The sequence below is a fragment of the Ascaphus truei genome, chromosome 3 (genome assembly GCF_040206685.1).
Source record: "Ascaphus truei isolate aAscTru1 chromosome 3, aAscTru1.hap1, whole genome shotgun sequence".
Classification (NCBI taxonomy): Eukaryota; Metazoa; Chordata; class Amphibia; order Anura; family Ascaphidae; genus Ascaphus; species Ascaphus truei.
The window spans coordinates 23,679,446-23,707,305 of record NC_134485.1 but is presented as its reverse complement, the minus strand read 5'-3'; the positions used below and the strand labels follow the sequence as shown (position 1 = coordinate 23,707,305).

At 42.2% G+C, this 27,860-nt stretch overlaps 1 protein-coding gene across 5 annotated transcripts; it reads right to left on the bottom strand.

The window, feature by feature from the left end:
* Nucleotides 1–239: 239 nt before the first annotated feature.
* Nucleotides 240–27,027, bottom strand: VPS26C (VPS26 endosomal protein sorting factor C). 5 transcript variants are annotated; one of them, XM_075593761.1, is made up of 9 exons: nt 24,269–24,429; nt 23,705–23,791; nt 19,493–19,636; nt 18,301–18,450; nt 15,774–15,854; nt 9,108–9,182; nt 4,361–4,511; nt 2,577–2,729; nt 240–1,122 (listed from the first exon to the last, which is right to left on the bottom strand). In XM_075593761.1, the coding sequence occupies exons 2-9, from the start codon at nt 23,759–23,761 to the stop codon at nt 1,040–1,042; spliced, it is 894 nt and encodes a 297-aa protein (XP_075449876.1). In that variant the 5' UTR covers nt 23,762–23,791; nt 24,269–24,429; the 3' UTR covers nt 240–1,039. The 5 variants fall into 5 exon arrangements, with proteins under 5 accessions (XP_075449876.1, XP_075449880.1, XP_075449877.1 ...); XM_075593765.1 differs by lacking the exons at nt 23,705–23,791; nt 24,269–24,429 and adding an exon at nt 26,925–27,027; XM_075593762.1 differs by lacking the exon at nt 24,269–24,429 and having other exon boundaries at nt 4,397–4,511; nt 23,705–24,189.
* Nucleotides 27,028–27,860: the final 833 nt, after the last annotated feature.

Genomic DNA, 27,860 nt, shown 5'->3' with positions numbered 1-27,860 from the left:
CAGTGTTTATTGCTGCTCACACATACCGGCAAACCAATAAAAATAGAGGATATGACTGCGATTAGAGCATTAAAACAAAAGTGATGCGAAGGAGAAATTCCAACCTCAAATTTGTGCAATACTATATATGAACTGACAAGACTAACATGTAAACACAGCTGTGCTAGTACATATGCAAAAAAGGTGTTTGATTCATTTTCACTTGGATCCAAACTCATACGTAAAAAGGTAACAAACCATACTGCTTTAGTTTTTATTCAGTATCTGAACAGGAGGCTCTCCCCGAGCTTGATCACTGTAACCCCAGGTACAGGGACCCCGGTTTCCGGAGATATGTTCAGTGGCCACAACATGGTTCATAAAAGGTCAGAAAAGTTCCAGCGCCCAATAAAAAGTCACAACCTCTCTCTTTGCATAAAAATATCGGCCCCATCAGAGATTTTACCCTCGCTACGAAGTGACCAGCGCCAAATGTAACAAGATAAAACAGCTTCATACGTCACTTATACAAATTGATGCCGATGCTAATTTGCCGAGGGCAAATTGATGCCGAGGGCAAATTGCACCATCTTGATACCTATCCCACCACTTTCTTATTTTGTGCTCTGGATAATATGTTCGCTTCAAGGTCAAGCATGAGTCGTGCATAGAGAAAAGCCAGCACACGTTATTGTTGTAAAGGTCAAACAAGGTCAGGCATAGGCGTATTTGAAACATTTGATACTATTTCTATTTCTGGTACTTGAGTAAAGCATTTTTTTTTTTTTTAAAGCAATACATTTTTTTTCAGAGAAGAGCTTTCAACTTAAAAAATACTAATAAGGTTCTTTTTTACTGAGCGTTTGCTTGTGACTGCAAAAGTGTCTCTATTCAATCAGCAATGAATCACCCATTTTGGTCCCATCTCGGTCTAATGCTCTCGTTAGCTCGGAGGTCCTGTGACATTCTGTTGCAAAGCAGAGCACTTCCCGCGGGTGGTAAAGCCTTAGAAAGGTGCATACAGTCCCATGAACTAGCGCCCTCGCTAGTCTTCGGGATCTCACATTCGGCAGAGCTTCAGTGGGAAATTCTCTGTGATGAGGTGATCATCATGCAGGACTAGGACCACATTAACTTCAAATTCTGCAAAAAAATAAAAAGGAAGGTCAGTGACATCTGATCAAAACAATATTGTGTGCACCGGGTGCCTGAAAATCCTTTAAAATACCTTATTATATTATAAAATGAAGGTGACACAGGTCTGTGGAATTCAGGGTCCCAATTAAAATTCCCTTTTAAAATTGTGAATCCATTAAAAGCCTTTTTGGATAACCGAATCAGCCATGAAAGGGCCATTTTCCTGGAGAATAAGAATACTTCTGCTGGATAGGCGCCCTGTGCTCCAACACTAGCAATGTGCTGCGGTCGTAGGCGAGGGTGGTGCCAGACTCACAAAGAGTTGCAGACAAGACCATAGCTGTTCCTCCCACTATGTGCATATGTCACATGTATTACTGCTGTGAAGCGCTATGCACATGGATGGCGCTATATAAATAAAGATGTACAGTATGTATATCATGCAGTATCTACAGTTACTGGCTGGAGACCCACAACGAACAGTGCAAAGAATGCAGCACCAGATACACAGCTCATCCGGCTGGAAAAGTAAACAACCATTTTACAGGGGTAGATATTTTATAGAAAATAAACCGCTCGTCCTTAAATTCTATTTGTGTATTTATGTTTTGCATGACATGGTGCATGAGGATAGGTATACAGAATACAGGGTGGGTCAAAAGAAGATCCAAAAGAATCCTTCACTAGTTGCACTCTATGTTTATTTTACAGGTATCATCCGGACAAATGGTCAATGCATATTCTCAATATGTGTAATGGCTTACTATTGTAGCTGAATCAGAAACCCAGTTAAAATAAAATAATAAAACTTTATTACATCAATTAATAAGTGACTCTGTGCCTTTATTTAGTGTATATTATTTAAAATGCTTACAGGAGTTTTGTAGAATATATGCTCCAAATACCAAGTTGATAACTTACAAACACATGTGTTAGTGTGTCTATGGTGTGGTAGCTTATATCTACTGAGACATCTCAAAATAAGGTAAGTATCTTTATAGTCAAGAGTATGTATGTATGTATGTATGTATATTTATAAATATGCTATTAATATAGCTATCAGATATACTCTTTTTAATAACCTTATTTGGTTCCCAATGAAATAATGCGTCTTTATATGTAACTATATTGTCTCAATCAGTATGGAGAGTAATTGTTACATAGTAGCTATATATAACCGTTCACAACACAATATTACAGATAGAACCCATAGTGTAGTTTGTAGATATACTATACACATGGACCATTTGTCCGGATGATACCTGTAAAATAAACAGAGTGCAAATAGTGAAGGATTCTTTTGGATCTTCTTTTGACCCACCCTGTATTCTGTAGACCATTTTATAGGACCTACATTAAAATGTTTTTACATCAATATTTCTCCAAAACAGAAAACATGTATAGAAGTATGTCATAAAGACCATTTCTATTTGAGTTTTAAAAATGCAGAATTATAGTACCTATTTTGAAATTAGTCGTTTCCAGGGTGGGGCAGGTAAATAACCGGGGGAACACCATGTAGATGGGAATGGGCAATCCTCTGCACACATCTCCCTCAGCTATTTGGATATTTTGGATCTCGGTGGCATCTCGAGCGTAACCTTCTGCGCAGCCTTACAAAACAAAAAGTGGCACATACTTCATTACACAGTTGAAAATACCTGCAGTTATAATAAAATCCAAAACATATACATTGCACCCTCTAGCTCAGGCGTGCACAAACTGGGGGGCACGAGATTTTCCAGGGGGGGTCGTGTGGCCGCCACAGAGGTCCTGCGCTATCACCCAAGGCATCTAAATGAAATGCCGGGGAGACTGCGCAAGGCCTCTAACTTCTACCTGGTCTTTGGCGACACGTCGCTATGGTAACCCGGCAGGAGCCGTGCAAGGGGGGGTTGCAAGCAGGGCAGGAGAGCAGGCAGGGGGAAAAACTTTGCGCACCCCTGCTCTAACAAATCTGGAATGATTGCACAAAGTTAGCCAACTGAGGATATAACCACCAGCTTAATTAGTGTTTGGAGGTTTAGACTGTTTTTCGGTACAGTGTGAATTGTACCGGTCCGGTGTCATCGCATGGAAAGCACTATTGAAGCTCCACTGAAGCGAATGTGGCTTTCCGTGCGATAATAGGAGCCCTAGCCTGATATACTATATTGTGTTGTAAACACACTGGGGAACTCTACACTGCAATGGGTAGCAGGCTTCCCAGCACCAACAGTTTTAAGATCAGATTTACAAAGAGGTGATAAACTACAAGGCACCGTCTGCCCTGTTCAAATGAAATGAATGGCTAATAAGATGCCCAAGGAAGAAGTTTAGTGTAGAAAAGAGTGAAAAAACAGGCGCTACTTCGTGAATGGAATAAATGAGAAAAAGTGGTGCAGATAGGGTTAATAACCCAACCCCTTGCTCAAACCTCACTGGTGGGACCTGTGTCACGGGTTCCAAAGGTTAAGTATTGCTCAAAACATCCAGGGGGAGCATGTGGGAAGATAAGAGAACAACATATAAGTGCAGACGTCAAGTGATGTGTGGATATAGATGCAATGTCTTGGCTCTTATGGTTAATCTACTCACAGGAGCAAGGTGATAATCTGAGCAGTTGGCAAATTGGGTTGCCACCCTTGAAGATGTCTATGGGCTGTACCCCCCTGGCGATTCTCCGTCGGCAGTGTATGTATAGAGAGAGGGAGAAGGCTACATAGTGCGATCAATATGATATTTTATATGGAAAAAACATAATAAAAAATGCGCACTTACAAATTTCACAAAATTTAAAAGCATGTATCACAATGTGTGAATGGAGCTGTTTCGGGAGATCCTCCATTCACACATTGTGATACATGCTTTTAAATTTTGTGAAATTTGTAAGTGCGCATTTTTTATTATGTTTTTTCCATATAAAATATCATATTGATCGCACTATGTAGCCTTCTCCCTCTCTCTATACATACACTGCCGACGGAGAATCGCCAGGGGGGTACAGCCCATAGACATCTTCAAGGGTGGCAACCCAATTTGCCAACTGCTCAGATTATCACCTTGCTCCTGTGAGTAGATTAACCATAAGAGCCAAGACATTGCATCTATATCCACACATCACTTGACGTCTGCACTTATATGTTGTTCTCTTATCTTCCCACATGCTCCCCCTGGATGTTTTGAGCAAGGAAGAAGTTTAGCATATACAGCTCTTAATCTCTTGCTCTGCAATACGTTGCAGGCTACAGTCCCACAAACATACCACATGTTTCCACTCTTACTAGCTGGAGTTCAATACTTTTGATGGCGACTTCAGAACTCTCCACGACCAGCTCCCCCGTCAGCGGCTGCATGATGACACAATTTGTGGAATCTAGGTGACCTCTGATGAGAAACCTGGGAAGCGAAGCTCTCTAGAAAACAAAAAAAAGATAACACATTATCGCAAAGGTTTGCCACTCTTTCAACCTAAAATACATTGGAAATTTAGGTTAGATATTTGAAGGAGAGATGCACATAGACTACTGCCATGTAAGGAAAAAGGGTTAGGAATAACCGTCGTTTCTGGACACGTCTGCATAGTAATCACTCCCTTTAGTTCATATAAAACATCAAGGCCCAAGTTTACTAAGCAGTGCTAGGCCGTACGACACCTTCCAGCGACGATAGACCTTCCCGATTAGTTCAAGCAAATGGGCTACAAGGACTCTTCCGGTGCCAGAAGCGTGTGTTATGGCAGAACACTACTTCGTAAATATAGCTCCAGATTTCATTTAATTTGCACACAGAAGAGCTAAAATTCAGAGATCAGCAATGACAAGTGCTATTTTCCACACAAATCAGTTCTGCTGTGAATGATAATTGACCAGAGAATAATTAATTGTGACAATACCCATCAAGAAGCATACCACCGACTGTGACCTGTGGGTCTAAGATTTCAAAACACATTTATAATTGGCACAAGTGTAATCAATAGGAACACTAGAACACACTACGGGAGTTTTATTTCTAGAGGCAACACTCATTCAACTGGCATGAAACATTCTTAAAACATTCTCATCAGTTAACCCAAGATGACCTATGTTTTAGTGAACGTTAATCTAAAATAATATTTGAAAATTTGCTTAAAGCATAGTTTACATGTACATACACTGACCGGTACACCCTGCAAATAAGATTGCAATTCACAGGAGCATGATGGAAAAAACATAAGGGTTATACAGTTACATAGTAGATACATGTCTACACGTTCCAGCTGCCCGGTAAAATAGTAATGCGCCCTGCGCTGCTGGCAAATGGATGTCCGAGATATATAGATACATCTAGATCTGAAAGCCAGCCCACTCTTGTTAAATATCAAAAAAGTAAAAAAAGTTTTATTTAAATACAGATAAATGTTTTGATCCGCAATGGGACCTTTGTCAAACCGAAATGTCGATTTGTATTATGGTGAAATAAAAGTTTAGTCACGAGTGGGCTAACTTTCACAACCGCATATAGGATTTACCTGGCCGTGCACCTCGCTCGAACAAACCTACCTTCAGGAGTGGGTATGTATGCCTACATTTTTAATTGCAGCAATCAATACTAGAGAAAGTGTGTGTGATATATATTTTTTTTTACCCACCATAACTTAACTAAGTATGATAGACCCTATCCCTTGCTTTGTTTTTGCATAGCCAGTATAACCAACCCCACACTGAAGAGATCCATTAAGGTCGAAACTGTCTGTGGGTGGGTTTACTGGCTATGCATCTTAACCCTGGCTGTCTATAACGGTGTTTAAAAAGAAATTAAATCAAGTAACAAATGCACCAGAGTCTCCTCACATATGTAGATATAAATACGCCTACTAAATAATAATAGTAGGGCAATGGGGACTGAATGGTGCAATCAGCCAGGGTAAAAACCCACAGGATGAATATATAGCACAGATGGTATGTTGACAGTGTTGACAGTGGAGATAAATACAAAAATTGTCACTGACGAAGCTCCGTAGCTGGAGGGAAACGTGCGTTGGGCACGTAATGTTATCAGTCTCCGTTATGGAGCTGTTTTAATACAGTGTTTTTCAGTCAATGGATCGATTCTATAGATTATATATGCCATCTGGCTACTGTTAAAGTGTTTTTCAGACAGTGAGGGTAGTGCATCTGCTCTACTCCACTTAGCAACATTGTGGGTTCACACTGTGCCTCCTGATGCACTCATGCTGCTAATACACTACATGTGCACTTATGTTGTGCAAGGAGTGCTAAAGGCGTTCTGTTTTGCTGTGGTTCCCATAGCTAATTGCGGCTGCATTAAATCGATATATTTATATTTACTACTCATGTCAGTGCAGTACACATTATACCAAGTACTATCTGGTGGGGATTTAATAATCAAATGATGTTATTCCCACCTATTTATCTCCACTGACAACATACCATCTGTGCTATATATTAATCCTGTGGGTTTTTACCCTGGCTGATTGCACCATTCAGTCCCCATTGCCCTACTATTATTATTTAGTAGGAGTATTTATATCTACATATGTGAGGAGACTCTGGTGCATTTGTTACTTGATTTAATTTCTTTTTCAACACCGTTATACACACACTCGGTAATATATATGTTTTAAGTAATAAAATAAAGGTTATATCTTAACTAGTGGTGTGCATTTAAGTGAATTTTCTTCGGAGTACAATCACTTTGTACTCTTTATTTCACTTTTCAGTTCACACTTTGCACCCATTTTCTAATTATCGATTTGGATTTGTCATTTATTCACTTATTATTTCAATTAGTATGGTTCAGTTGGTCACTCCCTAATCTCTCCCTTTTGTAATTAACCCTGGCTGTGCCCAAAGCTGTGACCATGCAGCAAGCGTAGGCCTATAGGGGAACCATGTTGAATGGTTTTGAACCAAAAGGTGGCACCATGTGCTCATTTGCATGTCATTTCCCAGAATCCCGTGCTGTAGTGGAAGTGCTGGGTGACAATGGTGAAAGGCAGGGTTGCAGACCTGTCTAAGACAAGCAAATGAGCATATAGTAATATTTCCATTTGATTGATACACACTATATTTAATTCACCTTAACATACAAGTGAATTTCAGTGTTAAAAACAACACTTATCTGCCTAAGAGGGTAGCAAGAAATTATTAGGAGGGACACATCAAAGCTCTTAGCGGGCTGCATTTGGGCCGCCGATTGAAGAACCATTCTTTTTGAACAGCAATGCAACTAAAAAGACAGCCAACACCGGGAATTTAGTTTAAAAATAAAATTATTCTACCCTCATTGATCGGTGGGGTGCAGGCACCTAGGAGTTTTTTCACTTCCGCCACAGACATTACGCTGTTTAGCCACCGGCTGTTTCAACCCAAAGGTAATATATACCGTAACTCCTTACCCTAACCCAGGGGTGCGAGGCACTTGGAGGTCCCGAGCTCATCCCCACAACATAGAAATGAAATGCCGGGGGAGCACAGGAGGCCTCTGTAACTCGCTTACCTGCTCTCCGGCGACACGACACCTTGACAACGCGGTGTTAAATGACGCCGCCCATTCCAGAGAGCAGATAAGGGAGGGGGAAGAGGTTGAAAGAGAAGAGCAGGGGGCGCAAAAAGTTTGCACACCTCTGCCCTAACCCGTTAAGCCCTTACCCTAAAACCCCTAATGCCAACATTAGTCTTTACCCTAAAACCCTCAACATTAGCCTTACCTACAGTAAAGCCACTATAGTAAAACCCCAATGCCAACACTAATCACGTACCTGCGGGGCGATATGGCCGGTGGCTGACTGTCCTTGGCGGCAGCAGCGGCGGAGGGGAAAGGTCCTATTCCATGGTGCAGGGGGTAAAGTGACTTGCCATGATCACAGGAAGACCAGACACTTGGAATCAAGCTAGGTTCACCCGCTTCAAAGGCAGAAATATTACCACTGAGCTACTCCATCATCCCTTGGGAAAGCAGCATAGATGCCCTGGTATTTTCCCTTGGTGTCATTTGCATTATGGCTTTTAACCACCTCAAAAACAGTGAATATGGTAGCTCTGGGTCCATGGTGTGCAGGCAACATTAAATTATACAGTATTTGATTGCAGCAGAACAAACTTTCTGGTTGGGAGTGTATAGAGCATACAGTACAGTATTAGTAATTTGAAGGGTTAGAATTCCTATCTATCTCAGGCATGAAATGGTGGATTTACCCTACAACAGTAAATACAGAAGGGGTGAAACAGCCTTTTCACCCTTCAATGTGGGTCTGCACTTTAAAAGTGCCAAATGTCCTTATGTACGTAGCACCCTTGCTGACCTCTATAATAATTTGGAAGGACTACTCTGTACTCTTTCGATGGAGCAGAGCGTAATTTATTTCCCTTCCTGCTCAACCTCTCCAAAACTCCAGTCTTGCCAGATTATGACTAATGATCAGGCAGCTTTGTGGTAGAGAAACTTCCATCTATTCGAAGTCACACAACATCACCAGTCACCTTGAATTAGACCCTAGGGTGAGCGACAGACAGTACATATTAACATACCAAATGGAACTTAGTACAGTGCCTTCAAAAAGCTAAGAACTAATCTTTCACTACTGCAATAAAAGGGAAACATTGTGTTACTGTGCTCTCACAGGGACAGACAAAAAGCCCATCATGTTCCCTACAGCAACTGGATTCCTGATGCTTGAAGCAGGGCTGGTACTAGAGAAGTCTAAATATTATTAGTTTTCATTACTGTCAAGTGAAATTGATCATGCAGATTTGGAGAAAACAGTGGGGGGGGGGGGGGAGAAAACAGGGGGAGGGGGGAGGGAAAGAAAAAAGAAACAGCACTTTACAGAATCCAACCTGTAACACAATCTGCATCCACACATCTCGTCTCTCTCTCTGACAGTCTGGCAAGAAGAGTTATGATTGCATGTTATGTAGATCATGCAGCGCTGTCCAGAATACTTTGTTACATTAAGTCCACATGTAACTTCAACAATATGTTAGAAGACAGTAGAAAACAAAATGTACCTCTTTAACATTCTGTAAAGTTTCCGGAGTAATTGTGAAGTCCACAGGGCTGGGTGGCTGCTTTGTCTTCTGTGGCTAATACAACAAAAAGAAACCCACAATATTGTGTAAGCATACTCGATTATGAAGGTGTAACACTTCATAACATCCTCAACAGGATTCCAACATACATGTACTGATCAAAGAAGTGAGGCCGGTGTCAGTCTCTTGGCTTCCACCAATCAGAATGCATCTACAAATTTAAAGTAGCTCAACCTATGAGGAAAGACCTAGGAAAAAGGATCCTAACCCCTCCTGTGTAAGGGGCATAAAAGCACTTTGCACTGCAATATGTTTACACGTCCTCCACCTTGGAGTGGCCAAGTGCATATTTTTTCCCAACACATAAAGCTAAAAGTGTTAAAAATATAAGGCACAGATGTTACAAATGCTTGAAAACCACTGAAGTACAGCAAATTTTTATGTTTTCTTCGGTAGATACAAAAATTGCGTTGCAGTACTGTTCTACCCATTTTTGTCTAATCCAGCCCTTTGCAAAGTTAGTTGAAGAGCAGATTTAGTGGGTTAATTAAAATAACATGTTATTTAGGTGTGTGTGTAATTAAATGTAACATTTATTTAAAAAAAGCAATCCTTATGATTGACCAAAATATTAGTTGCCTTTGCCCAATTGAATATACTTTTCTTCATCTTCCAATGGAATGCCACCTACTTCCGAATGTTTCACCAATACACGGAACAGTTCGAGGTTTTATTATAATCAGAAGTCAAATTGGATGATACAAATAATCTTTAACATTCAACCGTTTAATGTTATGCATGCCTGTCTGTTTCATTTACAGTAGTTATATCAGAATCAACATAACAATAAAGAATCAAAATGAGAAAAATAAATATTTTAGCCGTCAAATGGCAAGATGATGTTCCCATAAATTATGTCAACTATAAATAGCAATAAACCTGATAAAATCCTACCAATAAAAAGGTAGCCATGAACCATACAACCCACAGATGCATTTGAACCAACAAAGATTTCCCATGGCAGATTTTGTCAATATATAAAAGCCTACTTTACATATGCTTATGGCATACTCACGATTTGGGCAAAACCTAGAGAGAACCAAAGTTATATTTACCAACTATATTCCAACATTTAATAATTGTATGCCGTGTGACTAAAGTTTCTGGATGTAAAAGGAGCAGACCACATTAGTATACAGGTATATCAAAAATCAATGGATAGGTTTCATTTTCTGTTAATTAAAATCAATGGGTAGCTATAGTTTGCTGTTAAATTGTTGTTTTGATTCTACGACTGTGGTCCAAAATGATACAATAGTAATTGTACTCAATGTGCCATGTTGCCTATGTAAGACAAGAGAAAAGGACCCGTCCAATCAAAGTGAGAATATCACAGCATGTAACCAGGGCCGCCTGCAAGGAGGGAAGAGTTGGGACAGGTGTGCCACTGGGCCCAGACTCTCCCCCCGCTGCAGGCCTCTCCCTCACTCTGTCCCACGCCAAGCTTCCCACGCTGGCGCACGACGGGCCTCTGACCTCAGCACACGCTGCAAGCTTAACCCTGCTTCTAGCGCGCGCCAGCATGAGAGGGAGGCCCGGGCGCGCTGACATCAGAAGCTCGGCGTGGGACAAAGTGAGGGAGAGGCCTGCAGCGGGGGGAGTGCAGGGGCCTGGTGACAACTACTTTGTCCGCCTTCCGGGCCCGCCGTGTATATGTATATGTATGGGGTGGGTGTATTTTTTTTTTTTTTTTAATATGTGTTGGGGAGGGGGCATATTTGTATATGTATTGGGGGAGGGGCATATTTTTATTTGTATTGGGGTGTATTTCTATATGTGTTGGGGATGGGGGTATTTTTAATATGTATTGGGGGGTTATATGTATTTGGGGGCTTTTGCTATGTATTTGTGGAGTGGGGGTTTTATGTATTTAAATCTGTGGGGTTTTTTGGTATGTATTTTGTGGGGGGATTGTGTGAGAGTGGGGTAATTGACAGAGGGAGAGAGGGGATGAGGGAGTGAGTGAGGAAAAGAGGGAGTTAAGAGTGAGAAGCAGGGGAGAGAAATACATGGGAGGCGGGGAGAGGACAAGTGAGAGTAATTGATGGAGGGGAGAAGATAGAGGGGCGAGTGAGGTAGACGGAGATACGGTGGGGAGAGAAATATATGGGAAGAGTGGGGGAAATAGAGGGGCTCATGAGGTGTGAAATAAGGGGGGGGACCTCCCCCAGATGCAACTCTAGTCCTGGACCCCGGGAAATGTCTGCGGCCCTGCATGTAACTGCAATTAGATGTTAAAACATCATCAGGTTGCAGAATTATTTAGTGATTACAAAACTAATATGCTGTACCACTAGATAGCAAATACAATGAATCAACTATGGTAATATACAAACACTATTTCTAAATGAAAGAGGATGTGATGTAATCAGACTAAATGAGGATTACAGATCTCCATGCTGTTTTATGATTTTCCATGTTTATGTCGCTGTGGCGACACCCCTGTCATTTAAGGGGATCACAGACCTCTTTCTTGTAGCTCTTCCTACACGCCTCAAGGACTAACAACTTTGACCTCAATCAACCCCAGACAGACCCGACTTTAGAAATAAGTGATGACCTAGCATTACATTTGTGAACGCACTAAATTTACACTTATTGGTTGGTTATCTCCAAACCTGGTGTTCCCAGAGGATACAGTTGAAAAACCCTGCCCTCTCTCAACATTTGCAATAAAATTGATAAATAAGAATGGAAGATTTTTTGCTTCCATGCATCACATTCAGATTCTTATCTTGAGGAATCTGGCCCATATTTACTTGCTATTCCATAAGATACTTTCCAGTGTCTTGTGGAATAGCACCACTTACAGAATATGGGCCTTTATGTTGATGGCTCACTGTTGGCTAACCATTTGAACAGACACCAGCATTTACATATTCTGAACACTTCAAGCAGCAACATGCTGCGTGGCAGTGCACTGCAATCCTATATAGCTGTAGAGTGTTAAGGGATGCTACAAGAAACATTTTGCTTACTTTCCATGATCATTTTATTGTGCCACTTTCTCTTGCAGACAGTTGACATTTTTTTATTTCTATTAAAGGATTGTCCTATTAATATTCCATTTTAACGCAGCCAAAGCAGTGAGATTTATGTCTTTTAGTAGTTTAAGACATCTTCGGCTAGATACGTGACCTTCCTAGAAGGATTCTGGATATCTATAATATTACTGATCATAGAGAGTAGGGCTTTGAGGCAAATGGCTTCTGGACCTCAATCTTCAAAACATATTGAACATTAGGAAAGAACAGTTAAGAAAGTGTTGCATAGCTGAGTGACTACTTTATAGCAACTCAAATGTTTTGTCTACTGGCTTAATATAGACCAATTGTCACAGTTGCCATAACACTGTGGTTCATTAACACCACTTTACTGCATATTCAAATTCCTATTGTATCTTCACCACTGCAGACTTCGTACAATCCTTTACTAGTGAACAGAGGGGCGACTAGAAATAAATCAAAAACCATGCAATATAATTGAAGGCCTCCAATACTTTTGCTCAGGCTTGGTTAACCCATCTTCAGTTGCATAATAAATCATTGTCCAGATTAAAAACACTACAGCGTTTCCGTTTTGTCTGACATGACTTTGGACAAAGTGGCACACGTGTATTGGTAGAGGCAGAGTGCTGGAGGAGACTTCTGTGTGCGCCTGAAGCACCGTTAGAGGTGACGCACCTGAATGGATGTCAACACCTATTTAAGTTAGCTTACCAGTAATGGAGCTTGATGAATTTGAGGGTTAAACTTTGATCAGTTTTTAAAGATGGCTTTGTTTTTATTGTCGTCATCTAGGGAACTTCATAATATCTTATCTAACGCACATGTGAAACCCATGAAGGACATGACTGATTGCTTTAAATGTTATTAAGTGAATTGGCTACCGGCTGCCAGACAGACTAATCAATGATTAGAAATGAAGGGATGTGTTTGTGACATGCGTCTGCGGGTTTCCATAGAAACCTTGAAATCAAACGCTGCACAGTCTTTAAAAATATAAAAAAAATAAATTGGCTTTCATGGAGATGAAATATTATCAGAGGATGTACACCCGGCTCTCAGACACAAACAATATTACACCGTGTTTAACGTTTTGCCATCATTTAACTATTTGTTTCCACATTACAAATCAGGCGCAAGCCATCGGCCATTCAGATGAATTCTCCGATGCTAATCAAACATTACTTCATTACAAGAAGCAACAGCAAATATTTGGAACTTCCTTTCATAAGAGACATTTAGGCCCCGGGAGGAAAAAAAATAAAAAAACAACAAACACACACACTAGGAAGACAGGATGGTAACAGAACTATCTGGCAGCAGGAGGGGAGGCACTGGGTACAGTACATAAACAAAAAAAATAAAAAAAACTTAATGCAGCAAAATAAATTAATTTGATAACTTTGTAAGAATTAGATTACTTAAACAAATATATATAGTAAGTTAACATTTGACATGAAATGTAATATTTAATATTTGAGGTTTGCAGTATAATATTTTTTAGGAAAATAACTGGCTACTACTCTACGTATAGCTTCTAGCATACACTAGTATATAATAGGATTTTAGTCATCACGGATGTCGGTGGTGGAGCGGTAGCGCTGCAAGCCGACTAGCAGGACGTGAATACCTGGTTGTATGGCGTTGTTTACACCCTTTCACTGAGCATTTGTTTTCCATTTGCACACTATGCAAGCAGGTCCTATAGCAACCTAATCGAAGTCTTGATACACTCAACCCTGCATGACTGACACCGGGACTTCCCGGTTAACAACAGATAGCTGAAGGTCAGGTCCGGACATCACGTGGCATTTAAAGTGTATAGGACGGCATACAAACCCCTTCCATTCAGACTAATTAAGTCGGTTATATGTGAATATAGGTTGGAGTATACATGTCCCGATTAAAACGTTATTCATACATACCCGGTACCAACCTTGGGTTTACTTCTGCAACCCCAATATATATGTTGCACCAGGTACTCCACGAATTGATATTATTTACACATACGGCTAGCTAATTATCAGCTATATTTTTATGATTCAAACAACTGTGTCAATTATATCCTTGATACATCTCTCTGAACCACATCACACTGCAGTGTATATGAGGACATTGGCGTCTGTTAGGACGAGTCCATGGTCGTCGAGACCGCGCGGAGGAGTGACCACGCAGTGCGATCACAATGCCTTAAGGCAGGGGTCTCCAAACTACGCCCCGGGGGCCACATCAGGTCCCCCACAAAATTTTATCCGGCCCGCAGCAACTTGGAAAAAAAAAAAAAAGATTTTTTCCCCCCTTTGGCACACGAAAATGTGTAGAATATACGATGCGTCCCTCGTACTGAAAAGTTTGGAGACCACTGCCTTAAGGCAATGATCGCTTCCATAGACCGCGAGTGCGCCAGCGCAAGGGGGTGCGCAGTGCGTGAGGAATCAAATAAATATGGTTCCACGGCGCGGCGGCCAGGACACGTGAACGGTTCGCCCACAGCTCCGTGAAGTCATGGCCACAACCCCCAACACGCCTCCATCGCGTTTAGCCTGGGCACAAAACGCTCCCCCTATAACGCAGGTACGTCACGCGCAAAGACACCATGGACCCAGCCGTACCTGCCTTTGAATTGCAGACACTGTTGCCAATTGGTAACAGTTTCAATTCATCAGTCACCACTTAGTACCAATTATATACTTGGATACAGTCTGCTAAACTACTATATGGGACGTTCATATGGTTGACAATAGAATTGCCTTTGGAGTGATATTTTTATTCTGGGTGTATTAACTCCTTGTGGGGCTATCCCTGTCTGTACTACTTAGAGTGCCTCTTACGTCAATAACCGCACCACCATGTGTATTTTAACCCACCCATTTGTGTATATATACACCCTCACGACCGGTTTCCTACTTTTTGATGTAATAAAAGTTTATTTTATTGTGATTGCCCAGGATTAATTTTGAACGGCCTTGAGGGAGCATCTGGACAACATTATCCACATACACACGAACCTTCCATGAGTGCAATTAAAAAGGTATTCTTTTTGGATTCATTGTCTTCTTCACCCAATTCTGTATACATATTATGTCTACGTATAGACAATGTATTGTTACATTATGTATCGTACGTTGATAAGTATCAAATGTACCAAAATATGGGCCATGAAATGCGAGTATTTGAGGTGAAAATACTAGCAGTACGTTATTTAAAGCGACACCTGGGGACTGACATTTCCTTGCTATAATTGGCAGATAATCAATGTTATTTAGGAGAATACATTATGTAAATCGATATGAATATTTAAAAAACACCAGGAAATAGAAGGGAAAAAAAGTCAGGCAGATATGCAGTGTGTGATAGATATATCTATATCATACAATTAAGTAGGCACTCCTAGATAGGCAAGGCATTTGAACATGGCGTGTGCATGTATCAAGGTCATAAAAATGGTATACATCACCCAAACAAGAAGCCTGGAGGAAGGGTACAGCACACATTGTATTGTAGTCCAAAAATGAAACCAACATTTTCAGTCTACAATGGGACGTTCACCTTGAGACACACACACACACACACTACTTACTAATGAGTGAATGATGAACTCGCATGTCTTCGTCAAGTCTTTTGCCAGCAGAGAACGTTTCATATCACAGCGTAGAGTATACTGTGGGAGACAAAAGATATGCAAATAATCTCGCTGTGTTCAGAAAATTATTATACAGAAGATACTTCAGTAATAATCCCAGAAGAACAGGGCGTTACTGGCCAATAATGCCCTGTTCTTCGGATATTATTACTATAGGCTTTTTTTAAAACATTTTTTCATTAAAACAAGAGAGACACTTTTGTAGTCATATTGATTTTTATCAGCATGATTGTCTACATTCTTTTGCTTTTATTGCAAGTTTTATTAAAAGGACATTGTACATTTATTAAAATTGAAATGGTCCCCCCTTTATATACACTGCAGTACCCCCACTATGCACACAGACCCTGAGATAGATTATATATATATATATATATATATAAAAATGGGGAAAGGCGGGGTTGCAGACCTGCCTAAGACATGCAGATGAGCATACAGTTATATATATACACATACACATACACATACACACACACACACACACACACACACACACACACACACACACACACACACACACACACACACACACACACACACACACACACACACACACACACACACACACACACACACACACACACTCTGCAGTCCCCCTACACACTGAGCCCCCCCTCTCTACACTCACTCACTGTTCCAGCGCGACAGATTCGTTTTTGATGTTGTTGGGAGCACTGTTGCCGGTCGCAGTGGTGATTGACAGATCAGTCAGCACTGCGCACAGCATAGGCACCAGTGGAGAAATGTTAGAATTTTTCCATCCCAGGGTATGACCTAACATAGCATTAACTCCCCATGTTAACCATAACAGATTATAGAGGATATACGATGCTAGAACGCCTCATCTTGCATGTCATTATAAGCAACAGCCATTATAGTTAGAGCCATGCTCTTTATGGGAGAAAATGTGGCATAACAAAATGTTTTGTTATTGTCCTTCAAAAGATACCATCATGTAAAAATGAACAGTAAGTTACTACATTCCCCCTTTTATTCTTTGCTTATGTAAAGCATGCGACCATGTATAGTTCTACATTCCTACCTAAAGTAGCAATCATTTGGTGCTCCCGTTGTAAATCCTAATTGTGTGCTTAACGAAAAGGCCGCCTTCTGACTGTACTTCAGTCTGAAATGCTCCAGCTGATATGCAACATTTTATTACTAAGTGTAACACATTATTGTTACAGTTTTCAGAGTAATAGTATTTGACAGTCTGCTGTTTGGAACACAACAGATCTGTTTGTGATACTTTGTTGCCAAAGGGCAGAACTTCAAACGGTGTGAGTCACAGCCTATTTCAAAAGAGGAAGTGGATAGCACTTTCTAAATGGTTGCTAAGCAGCCAAAAGGATGATCAGCACATTAAAAAATAAAATTAAAATTAAAAAAAAAAAACATTAATTGCAGTACGAGGTGTAAAAAAGAAATAGATAAATAAACCCATCTAATACACAGAATTGATTTATTAAAAACCGTACAGTATAAGATTTTTCATGTTTTCCTGCTTTAATGGAGCAGTGTGGATATGGGCCTTTGGGCTCAACGCCATCCAGGAAGAATCACACTAACAATTCCTGCCTTATTTTGCTTAGTAATGAGTTGATGGGGTGACTGCAGAAAATCTGAGCAACTATAACACAGCTAGACATGGCCTGAAGATTTGTATTGAGCAGTCCAAACCCAAAATGTTATGGAGGAAAAGAGACAACAACAAAAAAAAAAATCACCGTCATGACAGAAGATACTCAAGAGTGCATCTTCAAGTATTTCAGAGGATAATATAGGAATATTTTTATATACTGCCGTCAGTGCAGTTTGTCTGGTCACAAAGAGCTGCCATTGGGATTCTAACCTGGTTCGCCCACACTATTCTTACCACCAACGCTGCTCCTACACCTCAATGATCTCTAAGAGACACCACAGAATACAAAATACATATCAAAGATTACAAATCATTACAACAATATCCACAATAGTATATACGTTGGGATGCTTTACACATTATGTACACAGTATGATGCTTTACACATCAAATACCACGTCCATACTAGTCTTACTTAAACACAAGTCTTTTTTCTTTCTCATTTGGAAGCCATGTAGAAAAAAGAAAGCAGCTTCTGTTTAGAAACCAACATGTATCCAGAACCATGTAGTACTTTGCAGCAAAGGACACATTTTGGTTATTTAGATCGCCTATTTCCCACATATTGCAAGAGTTTGAACCAACATGATCCATCTCTCCCCGCCCCCTCTATTTAATATTACCTGATGTCTAAGACGACCATCTTTGTATTCTTTTACTGTATACAAACACTTGCTCGGCTGGAAGGCTGATCCGTGTATCTCTTACCTTTTTAATAAACTGCTGAGAATACAAATAAAGTTGTATATATCTGAAAGGCACCTAGTAATTACATTGGTTTACCTTAGGGGAAAAAGGGACAATCAAATTAAAGGGTCTTACCTGAATGTTCACAAACACCCCATGGTATGTTTCATAAAGGACCTTGTTGCTCTTCATGACTAGTGGGAATTCAAAGGGTATTTCAGTTTTGCCACTTGGAAGCTTTCCAGGTTTTAACATTTCTACAGTGTTGTTAATAACTTGAATAGGCTGGAAAACAAAAACAAATCTAATTCGCAGAGCTGGGGGGAAAAAAATACACAGTATATATAATTTCACTTCTATGCCAGGGGTGTCTAAGACCAGTCTGCAAGGGCCACCAACAGGTAAGGTTTTCAGGATATCCCTGCTTCAGCAAAAGTGATGCAGTCAAAGACTGAGCCACCTGTGATGAAGCAGAGATGTCCTGAAAGCCTGACCTGTTGGTGGCCCTTGCAGACTGGACTTGGACACCCCTGTTCTATGCTGAAACAGATAAACGTGTGATACTTTGCAGGTTGCAATTCCATAAAAGGAGACCTGTTAAGTGTAGATAGAAACTTATTTAGCCTCAAACAAAAATGAAGGTTCAACAACATATGAAAATCATGTTATAAAGACTCAAGATAGACTTTCACAACTTAGAAAAATACATGTGCGTGTAATAAATTAGGCCAACTTTAATTTCAAATGAGTATGCGTCAAATGTTTTTTGCGGTAATTTGAGCCACTATTAGCATTCATTTTTACTTCAATCGTTGCTGAGCTAAAACTTAAACTACACTGCAAAGCTTGTTTCTGTGTGTTTAATAAAAAATGTGCATGTGTTTTTAAATGGAGCACAAACAATGCAAATCAGGTATTCTATTAAGTATTTTATGAGAATGGGGGTACAGTTGTGCTAAAGTTTAGCACCCCTTTTGTGGATCTGGGGCTTACAGCTTTCCTAACTTACTTGTCTTCAAATGTCTCCCAAAACGAAACTTTATTTTAAGAATAATAGAGCAGCATACCATCCTCTAAATGTTAATACTTAAAGCTTGAATCACTATATTGAAACATTTTACCATATTTCCAATTCTTTGCATATTTATAGTGTACAACTATGCAATGTCACATGCCAGCCATACACATACATACATAAAAAAATTAGCGCATTGAAATATATTTGCAATAGTGTGGAATACTATCTTCCTGGTGCTGTAACATGACTGTGGTATAGCGAATTTGTCTTTTGCTCTTACTAACACAACCCTACAGAGAAAACACTTACCTTAACCGAATTATAGAAAGCTTCGAAGACTCCAACACTTTTAGCACTGAGCTGCAAATTAACTGAACCCTCCATTGTCAGGATGATTCCTTGGTGCTGGACTGTGTCCTTACTCATAATAACCACTACTCCAGATAAGATTTCCTACAAATGAGACAAGACATTTCTTAATTCAAGAATGATACTATATGCGCTTTCTGATGCCACGGTCCGTCCAGAAAAGCACGGTAACATGACAGTCATTAAACCGGAACTGGAGTCTCCCCCTTCCATTTCCCTTCACTGCAGATCGCACTCCGTGGGCATGACATAGCCACTATGTCGTCATGGGCCCCTGGAGTACCAGACCCCATGACTATGTTGTGGGAAACCCAAAGGGTTAAAAGGAAGTTGAAAAAAATGTCGATCAGCGCAGAACATTGATTTAAATATGCAGTTCAAGCAATATCCTACGTTAAAAAAAAAAATCAGTTCTTTACTATGAGAAAATTTTTAAAGACTTTTAATGTATTATAATGTAACAAGCATTTTTGTTTCTATAACAACAACCATTTACAAAGTCACATCTCCTTCCTCTTCTGAGACAGGCTCTGGCACATCCTTTTGCACTCTCTCTAGCAGCGCACCAAATTGTATCTAGTGCCTGCCTGGTCACATGATCTTCCCCACAGAACTTTCCCTCTTGGGTCCTCTTCTGCAGCACTAACAGTGATTTGGTGAACACCCGAGCCAAATCTTTGCCGATCGCTCACAGGAAACTGATAGATTGGCAACTTAGCTAACCAATTGTCAGTGTGCAGATTGTATTGATGCACATATTGAATTAAAAAAAAAAAAAAAATGTTTAAACCGGCAGCTTGAACTGCAGTTTTAAGTGTGTACATTATTTACACACTTTCATTTTACAACACAGGGGTTACTGATATTTACAGTGTACCCTCTCATTCAAGAGTTCCTCCACATTTTGCAAAACACTGCGATAACACCCCACCCATTTAATCTGGGGCATAGATATTAGGCAACATTTTTTATTTTATCCATCACACATGACTATTTAATCATGCTTGTATGATTGTTTAACGTGACCCACAACCACATTCCTCATCTATATATAAATAAAAAATATATAAGAAGTGGTGCCACATTAAGTTACTGTAGCTACAAATAAAAATGGTGGTGCATCAAAATCTGTCCACCCATAACCTTGATTTTGTCCAAATAAATATTTTTTCTACTTTTGAAAGAAGACGTCTGTTGTGCAGCTTTTTTCTCCTCTAGGGGGAAAGTTCTTGGACATATGGGTTGTGCCTTGAGTGGGGCGTGCACCCCGTGGCAATTTACATTTCCAAAGGCAAGGAAGTGCACCTTTTCCTTCATTCCAATCATAACATATAGGAATCATATTCAATATGGAATTTCTAAAATAGGGCACAGTTAAGGCTGTCCAGGGTGTGTAATGTGGCTCTTGCTGATATGGCAGTTTTGCCTGGTCAGAGAGGTTCGATTTGTAATACAGAAACTTATTTGTATTAAAAACTTGTTGCAGAAATGCAAAATTTCCATTGGCCACCAGATGGCGACTACGAGTTGCTACTCATAGGGTTAGAAGTTTCTCACGTTGCCCTGTTCTCTTTTTCTTGCAGGTTGGTGACCTTTTGATCGGTCATGAAACCATTTTATCATTACTTATTTGGCCTATGTACCTTCCCATGTCTATACTAGCATCCGATGATACTATGTACCCGTATACAACCTGGCATCCCTGCTGTTACATGGTGTGTCAGATATAAGTCCAGAATACATATTAACCTAGAAGATGAAACAGATTGTACTGGCACCATCACATTTAAATAGCCAGTTTTGGGCAAAACCACCCTGGACAGGGCTGCTCAGAAGAATAGGACAGTTTTCTTGGTCTACCATCGTTATGCTGCACCTTTATGCATTTTTTTTTCTTCTTTGCGATATGCTATAGGAGCCCAGAATTAATATATTGTATGTGATTCCATGACACCCCACCTCCCAAGTTTTTTTTTTTTTTTTCCAAACCAGACAAAATATCAGAAACCATTAACACAACTACCATATTTAATTCAAGCAATACGGGGTAGTAATAAAGCTTCAACCCAGCTGCCTGACCAGAGCGATCATGATGATCTTAAGTGTCACACTCAGAATTGAGAAATGTTGAAAGTGTTTACTGCAATGCTCCTTTTATTTTATTTTTGTATTATGAATAAGGACAGTTCATTACGGCACACAGAGTAACTTCGCTTATTTACACAATCTCCCTTCACAGGCAACATGTAACAAACTAATGGTCTTAATTTAACAAATGCAATTCTTAAAGAAGCAATCCCGCATACAATCGTTTTTAAATTTAAATTTTACTAGAGGTGGAGGGCTTGTTTGGGGTACCCTGGCCCATGACCCCTAGTACTGGAGCAGCGAACTCAGGGTCCACCGGGCAAACTGCAAGACCCAAAATTGCCAGGACTCAACTCAGGCAGATGGCTCCGTGTTTTCAATTGTGATCCCGTGGGCATGTTGGAAGTACAGCATCGTATTTGTAGTTTGTGTCACAACAGGCACACAATACAAATATTCTGAGTCGGTGGGTCCCCAGACACAGAGGGACCATCAATCAGCTCCACGGGATCCCACGGTACGGGTAAGCTATTTAAAACAAAAACAAAAAAGTTCACGGGTCAAATTGCTGCTTTAAAAACACAAAAAAAAAATGTGGCCTTTTACGTTTCTTTGTAACTTAAGCATTACTTATTTTTCGTCAGTGCTTCTGAATGAGGAAGTATTTGTCAACCAAGTACTTTCTTTACTTTTATCCCAGCCAATAGAGATGAGGGGAGGTGGAGACACAGAGACATTTGACTAGAGCAGGGGGTGGCCAACATGTGGCCCTGCAGTGTCTCATGTGTGGCCCCTGAAGGGGACCAGCTCCTTTTCTGAGCTCTTATGGACCAGCGACCCCTGGGGGCTCCCAAGCAGCAGTGTATATACACCCTGCCTGCTGAGAGCTCCATGCAGTGCTGGCTGTGGAGACTGGAGGGCAAAGTAGGTACAATCACCCCACTGCTCCATCGCTTTCCCCCCACCTGTACTCTGTGTCAGGTTATACCCAGTGTCCACATATAGTGCAGTCATATATATACATACATATCCTGTGTTAGTGTGTACTTACAGCAGGCTTTATACAGTCAGCCTATAGAGCCGTCAGGTTATATATACTGAGTCAGTGGTTACAGCGGGCTACACGCGGTCAGTGCATAGTGCCGTCAAGTTATGCTCCTAACTACACAGAGAGCATAACCTGTCAGCACTATACACTGACACAGTCAGGTTATGCTCTGCTTCAGTGTGGATACAGGTATCACTTTGAATTTTTTTGTTTCTTATTGTGGACCTTTGACAATGAGATAAGAAAATTCTGGTTTCAACTCCGTCAGGCTGGACACCCCCGGACTAGAGTAGCCAGGGGACACCAATCCCCTCAAAATTGTCAGCTCAATCTACAGAATGTAAAAAAATATATAATATATACGCATCAAATGTAATCCCTTAAAACTTGTCACCAACTCTTCCTGCCTACAAGGTAAGGCACCATATAAATCACAGGGTAATGCATGTCGCCACTCACGGCATTGATTTTTAAAACAGAAATAAAAAAAACACAGCTTTAAGAACAAGGCGGTCGGCGGCTCCCAGTGCAGGCTCCACCAGCCCCCACTAGTCTGAAGCTAAGGCTGCGCTTATAGTGCCGGTGACGTCAGGTGGCGGCCCCTGGAAAAATCAAATTGAGATGACTTCCAGTGATCGCGACCAAGCCGTCGCTCCGCGCTTACTACAAGTGCACACGACAGCGGCGATGCATTTATTTTGACACGTCTCGTCGCTGTCACTATAAGCGCAGCCTAAAGCTGGAAACAGACGGCTACAGCAGTGGAGGGAGTTAAATAGACCCGAAGAACAATTAGACTGTAAAGTTTAAACTCTTCTGCCAAAGTTATCTTGCCTGTAATGTTGGAGTTTTTCCACCAGGGAGACCCCCACCCATTGTATGCGAGTTACCCCACCAGGGATTCACCCGTCTCTACTATTGTTATTCTATGTTGTTACAAGCTCCACCTGGAAGATGAGTTAAGCAAGAATAAAAGCACGCGATAAGGTCAGCGTTGCAGCCATTGCGTCCCTTACCCCTTCCCGGTAGACCTTATTAGCTCGCTTGATCTTGATGTCCAGCGCCGTCCCCATGTTGATGCTGTCTACGGGATACACCACCCCCTACACGGGTGGAGAAGTCATGTGACGCGCGGAGCACATGACCATTACGTCATGCGAAGCGTCGCAGAAAGAAAAAAAAATTACTCAACAAGCTTTATTATTATCTCCGCGCTGACACAGGGAGGTGTGACGCTGCGCGTTATCCTTGCACGGCTTGGCAGTGCCCCAGGGTTACTATGCCAACGGAGGGGTGGTTGACGTCATGTTATGACGCAGGTTAGATGGAGAAAGCGCGGGAGAAAACACCCCCCCCCCTTTTCAGTTACTCATCGCATTGTCTCTGAGGCAGACATAGGTACAAGCGTTTTGCTTTCTAAAAATACAGCTTTCGTTAGTTTTGTACTGTACTAAAGCGCTGCTTGTGACCGTTACAAATATTTCACTTCCGTGCACTTAATTTAAAGCTTTATTCAGCAACACTGCTGCACTACATCCCACTACATACTGCACTACATCCCCCCAATCAATCGCTCATACACATTCATTAGTTGACCCCTTTTGTTGGCAGAGGAGTTTTTCTGCAGTGCTGATCCCTCTCGCACCGAAAGAGCCAGACCTCCTGCGGACGAAGCGAGCCACGCCAGTGCGGGTGGTTAAATACTTCTCAAGTCACATCACACCGAGACGTGATTTATAGATTTCTTCCCCCCCCCCCCCCCCCCCAAAAAAAACCCCACATAAATGATTAGCATGCTGGTGAGCCGCTGTGGTCATGCATTCCTGTAGGGGGGCTTCTAATACCCCATTCGCCTCACTGCAGAAGCCGTTTGATCTCGAGTGTTCAAAACGATGAGAAGGTTCGCACGTCACGCGCCAAGCACATTCACTGCTGGGAATGACAGCCAACCTGCGCGCGAACGCAGCTTGAATTGCTATTGGTCAAGCGTTACGAAAGTGGGCGTGGTCAACCATGGTTGTTGTTTTTTTTCCCGCCTGCGGCGCGCGCTCTGCTTCGGTTTAACTGTCAATTATTTTTCCCTCCATCCGACTCCAGTGTTGCCTCAACTAGGGATCTGTCTACACATGTAACAGGGTTGTTGTTGTCAACCGCCAACATAACACGTATCAGTGAGGCTTGGGGTGTTCTGGAAAATAAAAAAAGTTGTGTGTGCTGTGCACGCGCATAGCAAGTGAAACTTCTTTGACTTTTGTCACAGAAATTGTATTTGTATTGGTGATGTTTTAATTAAAAATCAAAATACAATGTCATTGACAAAACGCAAATAAATTTGACTTATAATGCGCGTGCTCGGCACACATCCCCTGTATTAGCTATTTGCACTAAGTGTGAATTCCTTGTGTGTATGTGTGTCAGTCAGTGTGTGTGTGTATGTGGGGGGGGCCTGGGGGGGTCAGTCAGTGTGTGTGGGGGTCTGGGGGGTCAGTCAGTGTGTGTGGGGGTCTGGGGGGGTCAGTCAGTGTGCGTGGGGGTCTGGGGGGGGTCAGTCAGTGGGGGTCTGGGGGGTCAGTCAGTGTGCGTGGGGGTCTGGGGGGTCAGTCAGTGTGCGTGGGGGTCAGTCAGTGTGTGTGGGGGTCTGGGGGGGTCAGTCAGTGTGCGTGGGGGTCTGGGGGGGTCAGTCAGTGGGGGTCTGGGGGGGTCAGTCAGTGTGTGTGGGGGTCTGGGGGGGTAAGTCAGTGTGTGTGTGTATGTGGGGGGGGGTCAGTCAGTGTGCGTGGGGGCCTGGGGGGGTCAGTCAGTGTGCGTGGGGGTCTGGGGGGGTCAGTCAGTGTGTGTGGGGGTCTGGGGGGGTCAGTCAGTGTGTGTGGGGGTCTGGGGGGGTCAGTGTGTGTGGGGGTCTGGGGGGGGTCAGTCAGTGTGCGTGGGGGTCTGGGGGGGGTCAGTCAGTGTGCGTGGGGGTCAGTCAGTGTGCGTGGGGGTCTGGGGGGGTCAGTCAGTGGGGGTCTGGGGGGGTCAGTCAGTGTGTGTGGGGGTCTGGGGGGGTAAGTCAGTGTGTGTGTGTATGTGGGGGGGTCAGTCAGTGTGCGTGGGGGCCTGGGGGGGTCAGTCAGTGTGCGTGGGGGTCTGGGGGGGTCAGTCAGTGGGGGTCTGGGGGGGTCAGTCAGTGTGTGTGGGGGTCTGGGGGGGTCAGTCAGTGTGTGTGGGGGTCTGGGGGGGTCAGTGTGTGTGGGGGTCTGGGGGGGGTCAGTCAGTGTGACGCAAATTCTGCACACACACACCCCCCCCCCGGACACAAAAAGTTGTGTGTGCTGTGCACGCGCATAGTAAGTGAAACTTCTTTGACTTTTGTCACAGAAATTGTATTTGTATTGGTGATGTTTTAATTAAAAATCAAAATACAATTTCATTGACAAAACGCAAATAAATTTGACTTATAATGCGCGTGCTCGGCACACATCCCCTGTATTAGCTATTTGCACTAAGTGTGAATTCCTTGTGTGTATGTGTGTCAGTCAGTGTGTGTGTGTATGTGGGGGGGGCCTGGGGGGGTCAGTCAGTGTGTGTGGGGGTCTGGGGGGGTCAGTCAGTGTGCGTGGGGGTCTGGGGGGGGGTCAGTCAGTGGGGGTCTGGGGGGTCAGTCAGTGTGCGTGGGGGTCTGGGGGGGGTCAGTCAGTGTGCGTGGGGGTCTGGGGGGGGTCAGTCAGTGTGCGTGGGGGTCTGGGGGGGGTCATTCAGTGTGCGTGGGGGTCAGTCAGTGTGCGTGGGGGTCTGGGGGGGTCAGTCAGTGGGGGTCTGGGGGGGTCAGTCAGTGTGTGTGGGGGTCTGGGGGGGTAAGTCAGTGTGTGTGTGTATGTGGGGGGGTCAGTCAGTGTGCGTGGGGGCCTGGGGGGGTCAGTCAGTGTGCATGGGGGTCTGGGGGGGTCAGTCAGTGGGGGTCTGGGGGGGTCAGTCAGTGTGTGTGGGGGTCTGGGGGGGTCAGTCAGTGTGTGTGGGGTGAACAAAAGAAAAGTGCGCAACAACAATATATAAATAACGTGATGAATGTGATACAAATAAATAGGTGACCTTGTGTATAGTATGAATATTTATGGAGCGTCTGCAGCTGTGACACCAGGGATGGCTCTGGTCCCCCCTAAATGCACACAAAAAAACAAGAAACACAGCGCACAACGCTCATAGTGCATTAAATGATATCTTTAGTAACCAAAATAAGAAGGTAAGTATTGTGCGTACATAAAACAAAATTTAAACAAGCATTTCAGGGTTATTGTTACCCAAGCACCAACGGACGCCTGTGATGGTCTCGTGGCTCTCTCCTTCTCACTCCAACAACCTCGATGTAGGGCCTGGAAAATCTCCACTCCAAACGCTGGTGTTTTGGCCTCTCGCCTTAGGGAAAGGCTAGTGCAGCTTCAGCAGTCCAGAAAAAGACCTCCGCTTATATGCGTTGTGCCCGTCACTGCATAAATCTCGTGTATAACGGAGCAGCGGAGTACACGCGGTTTTGCGTCCTGGTCGAGAGCTTCTTCCGGGTCTGTGACGTCACAAGATCGCGAGACTTCGTCGCAAGTCTGCAGGACACCGGATCAGTTTTCTGGGAGTGCTGGGATGTAGAGGGTTCGCAAATGTCATCAATCCTACGCGTTTCGAAACCACAGAGGGTCTCTTCATCAGGGAATAAAGACTTATGAGTCTATTGGCATTTTATACCCCTCCAGCGTCACTGATTAGTCCCTCAATTAGGGTTTGAACCAATCGCAACGCAACGGGGAGGAGTCAGAAAGCTCCATGGCAACAGAGAATGCATCCTAACAAAAAAACTAAAAACAACTTTATTTAAACATATAATAACAAACAATTTCAAAAAGAGGACTCTAAAATAAAGAAAAAAGAATTAGTACACACTAATATTTGTAGATGTGTTGGAATATATATAGTGATTCTAAGAACCACCAACAGGATTATATTCGAAAAAGAAGCACGAGCTAAAAAATCAATAGATACCTTAAAACCATAAATTAATAAAATGTTAAAAAGATTTTTCTTTAAAAGCTTAATATATAAAATATACCAGCTCAGAATATAAATGTAATTTCTAAATACATGACCTAGCTATATCACCAGTGTGAGGTGGTCAGTAAAGGGACCATATATCTATATCCTCATTGA

Coding starts and splice junctions, on each gene's coding strand:
- VPS26C (XM_075593761.1), bottom strand. CDS start 23,761: ATGGGGACGGCGCTGGACATCAAGATCAAGCGAGCTAATAAGGTCTAC. Junction 18,451..19,492: donor CTTTCTATAATTCGGTTAAG/GTAAGTGTTTTC, acceptor TTTGTTTTCCAG/CCTATTCAAGTTATTAACAA. Junction 4,512..9,107: donor CTTTACAGAATGTTAAAGAG/GTACATTTTGTT, acceptor TTTGTTTTCTAG/AGAGCTTCGCTTCCCAGGTT.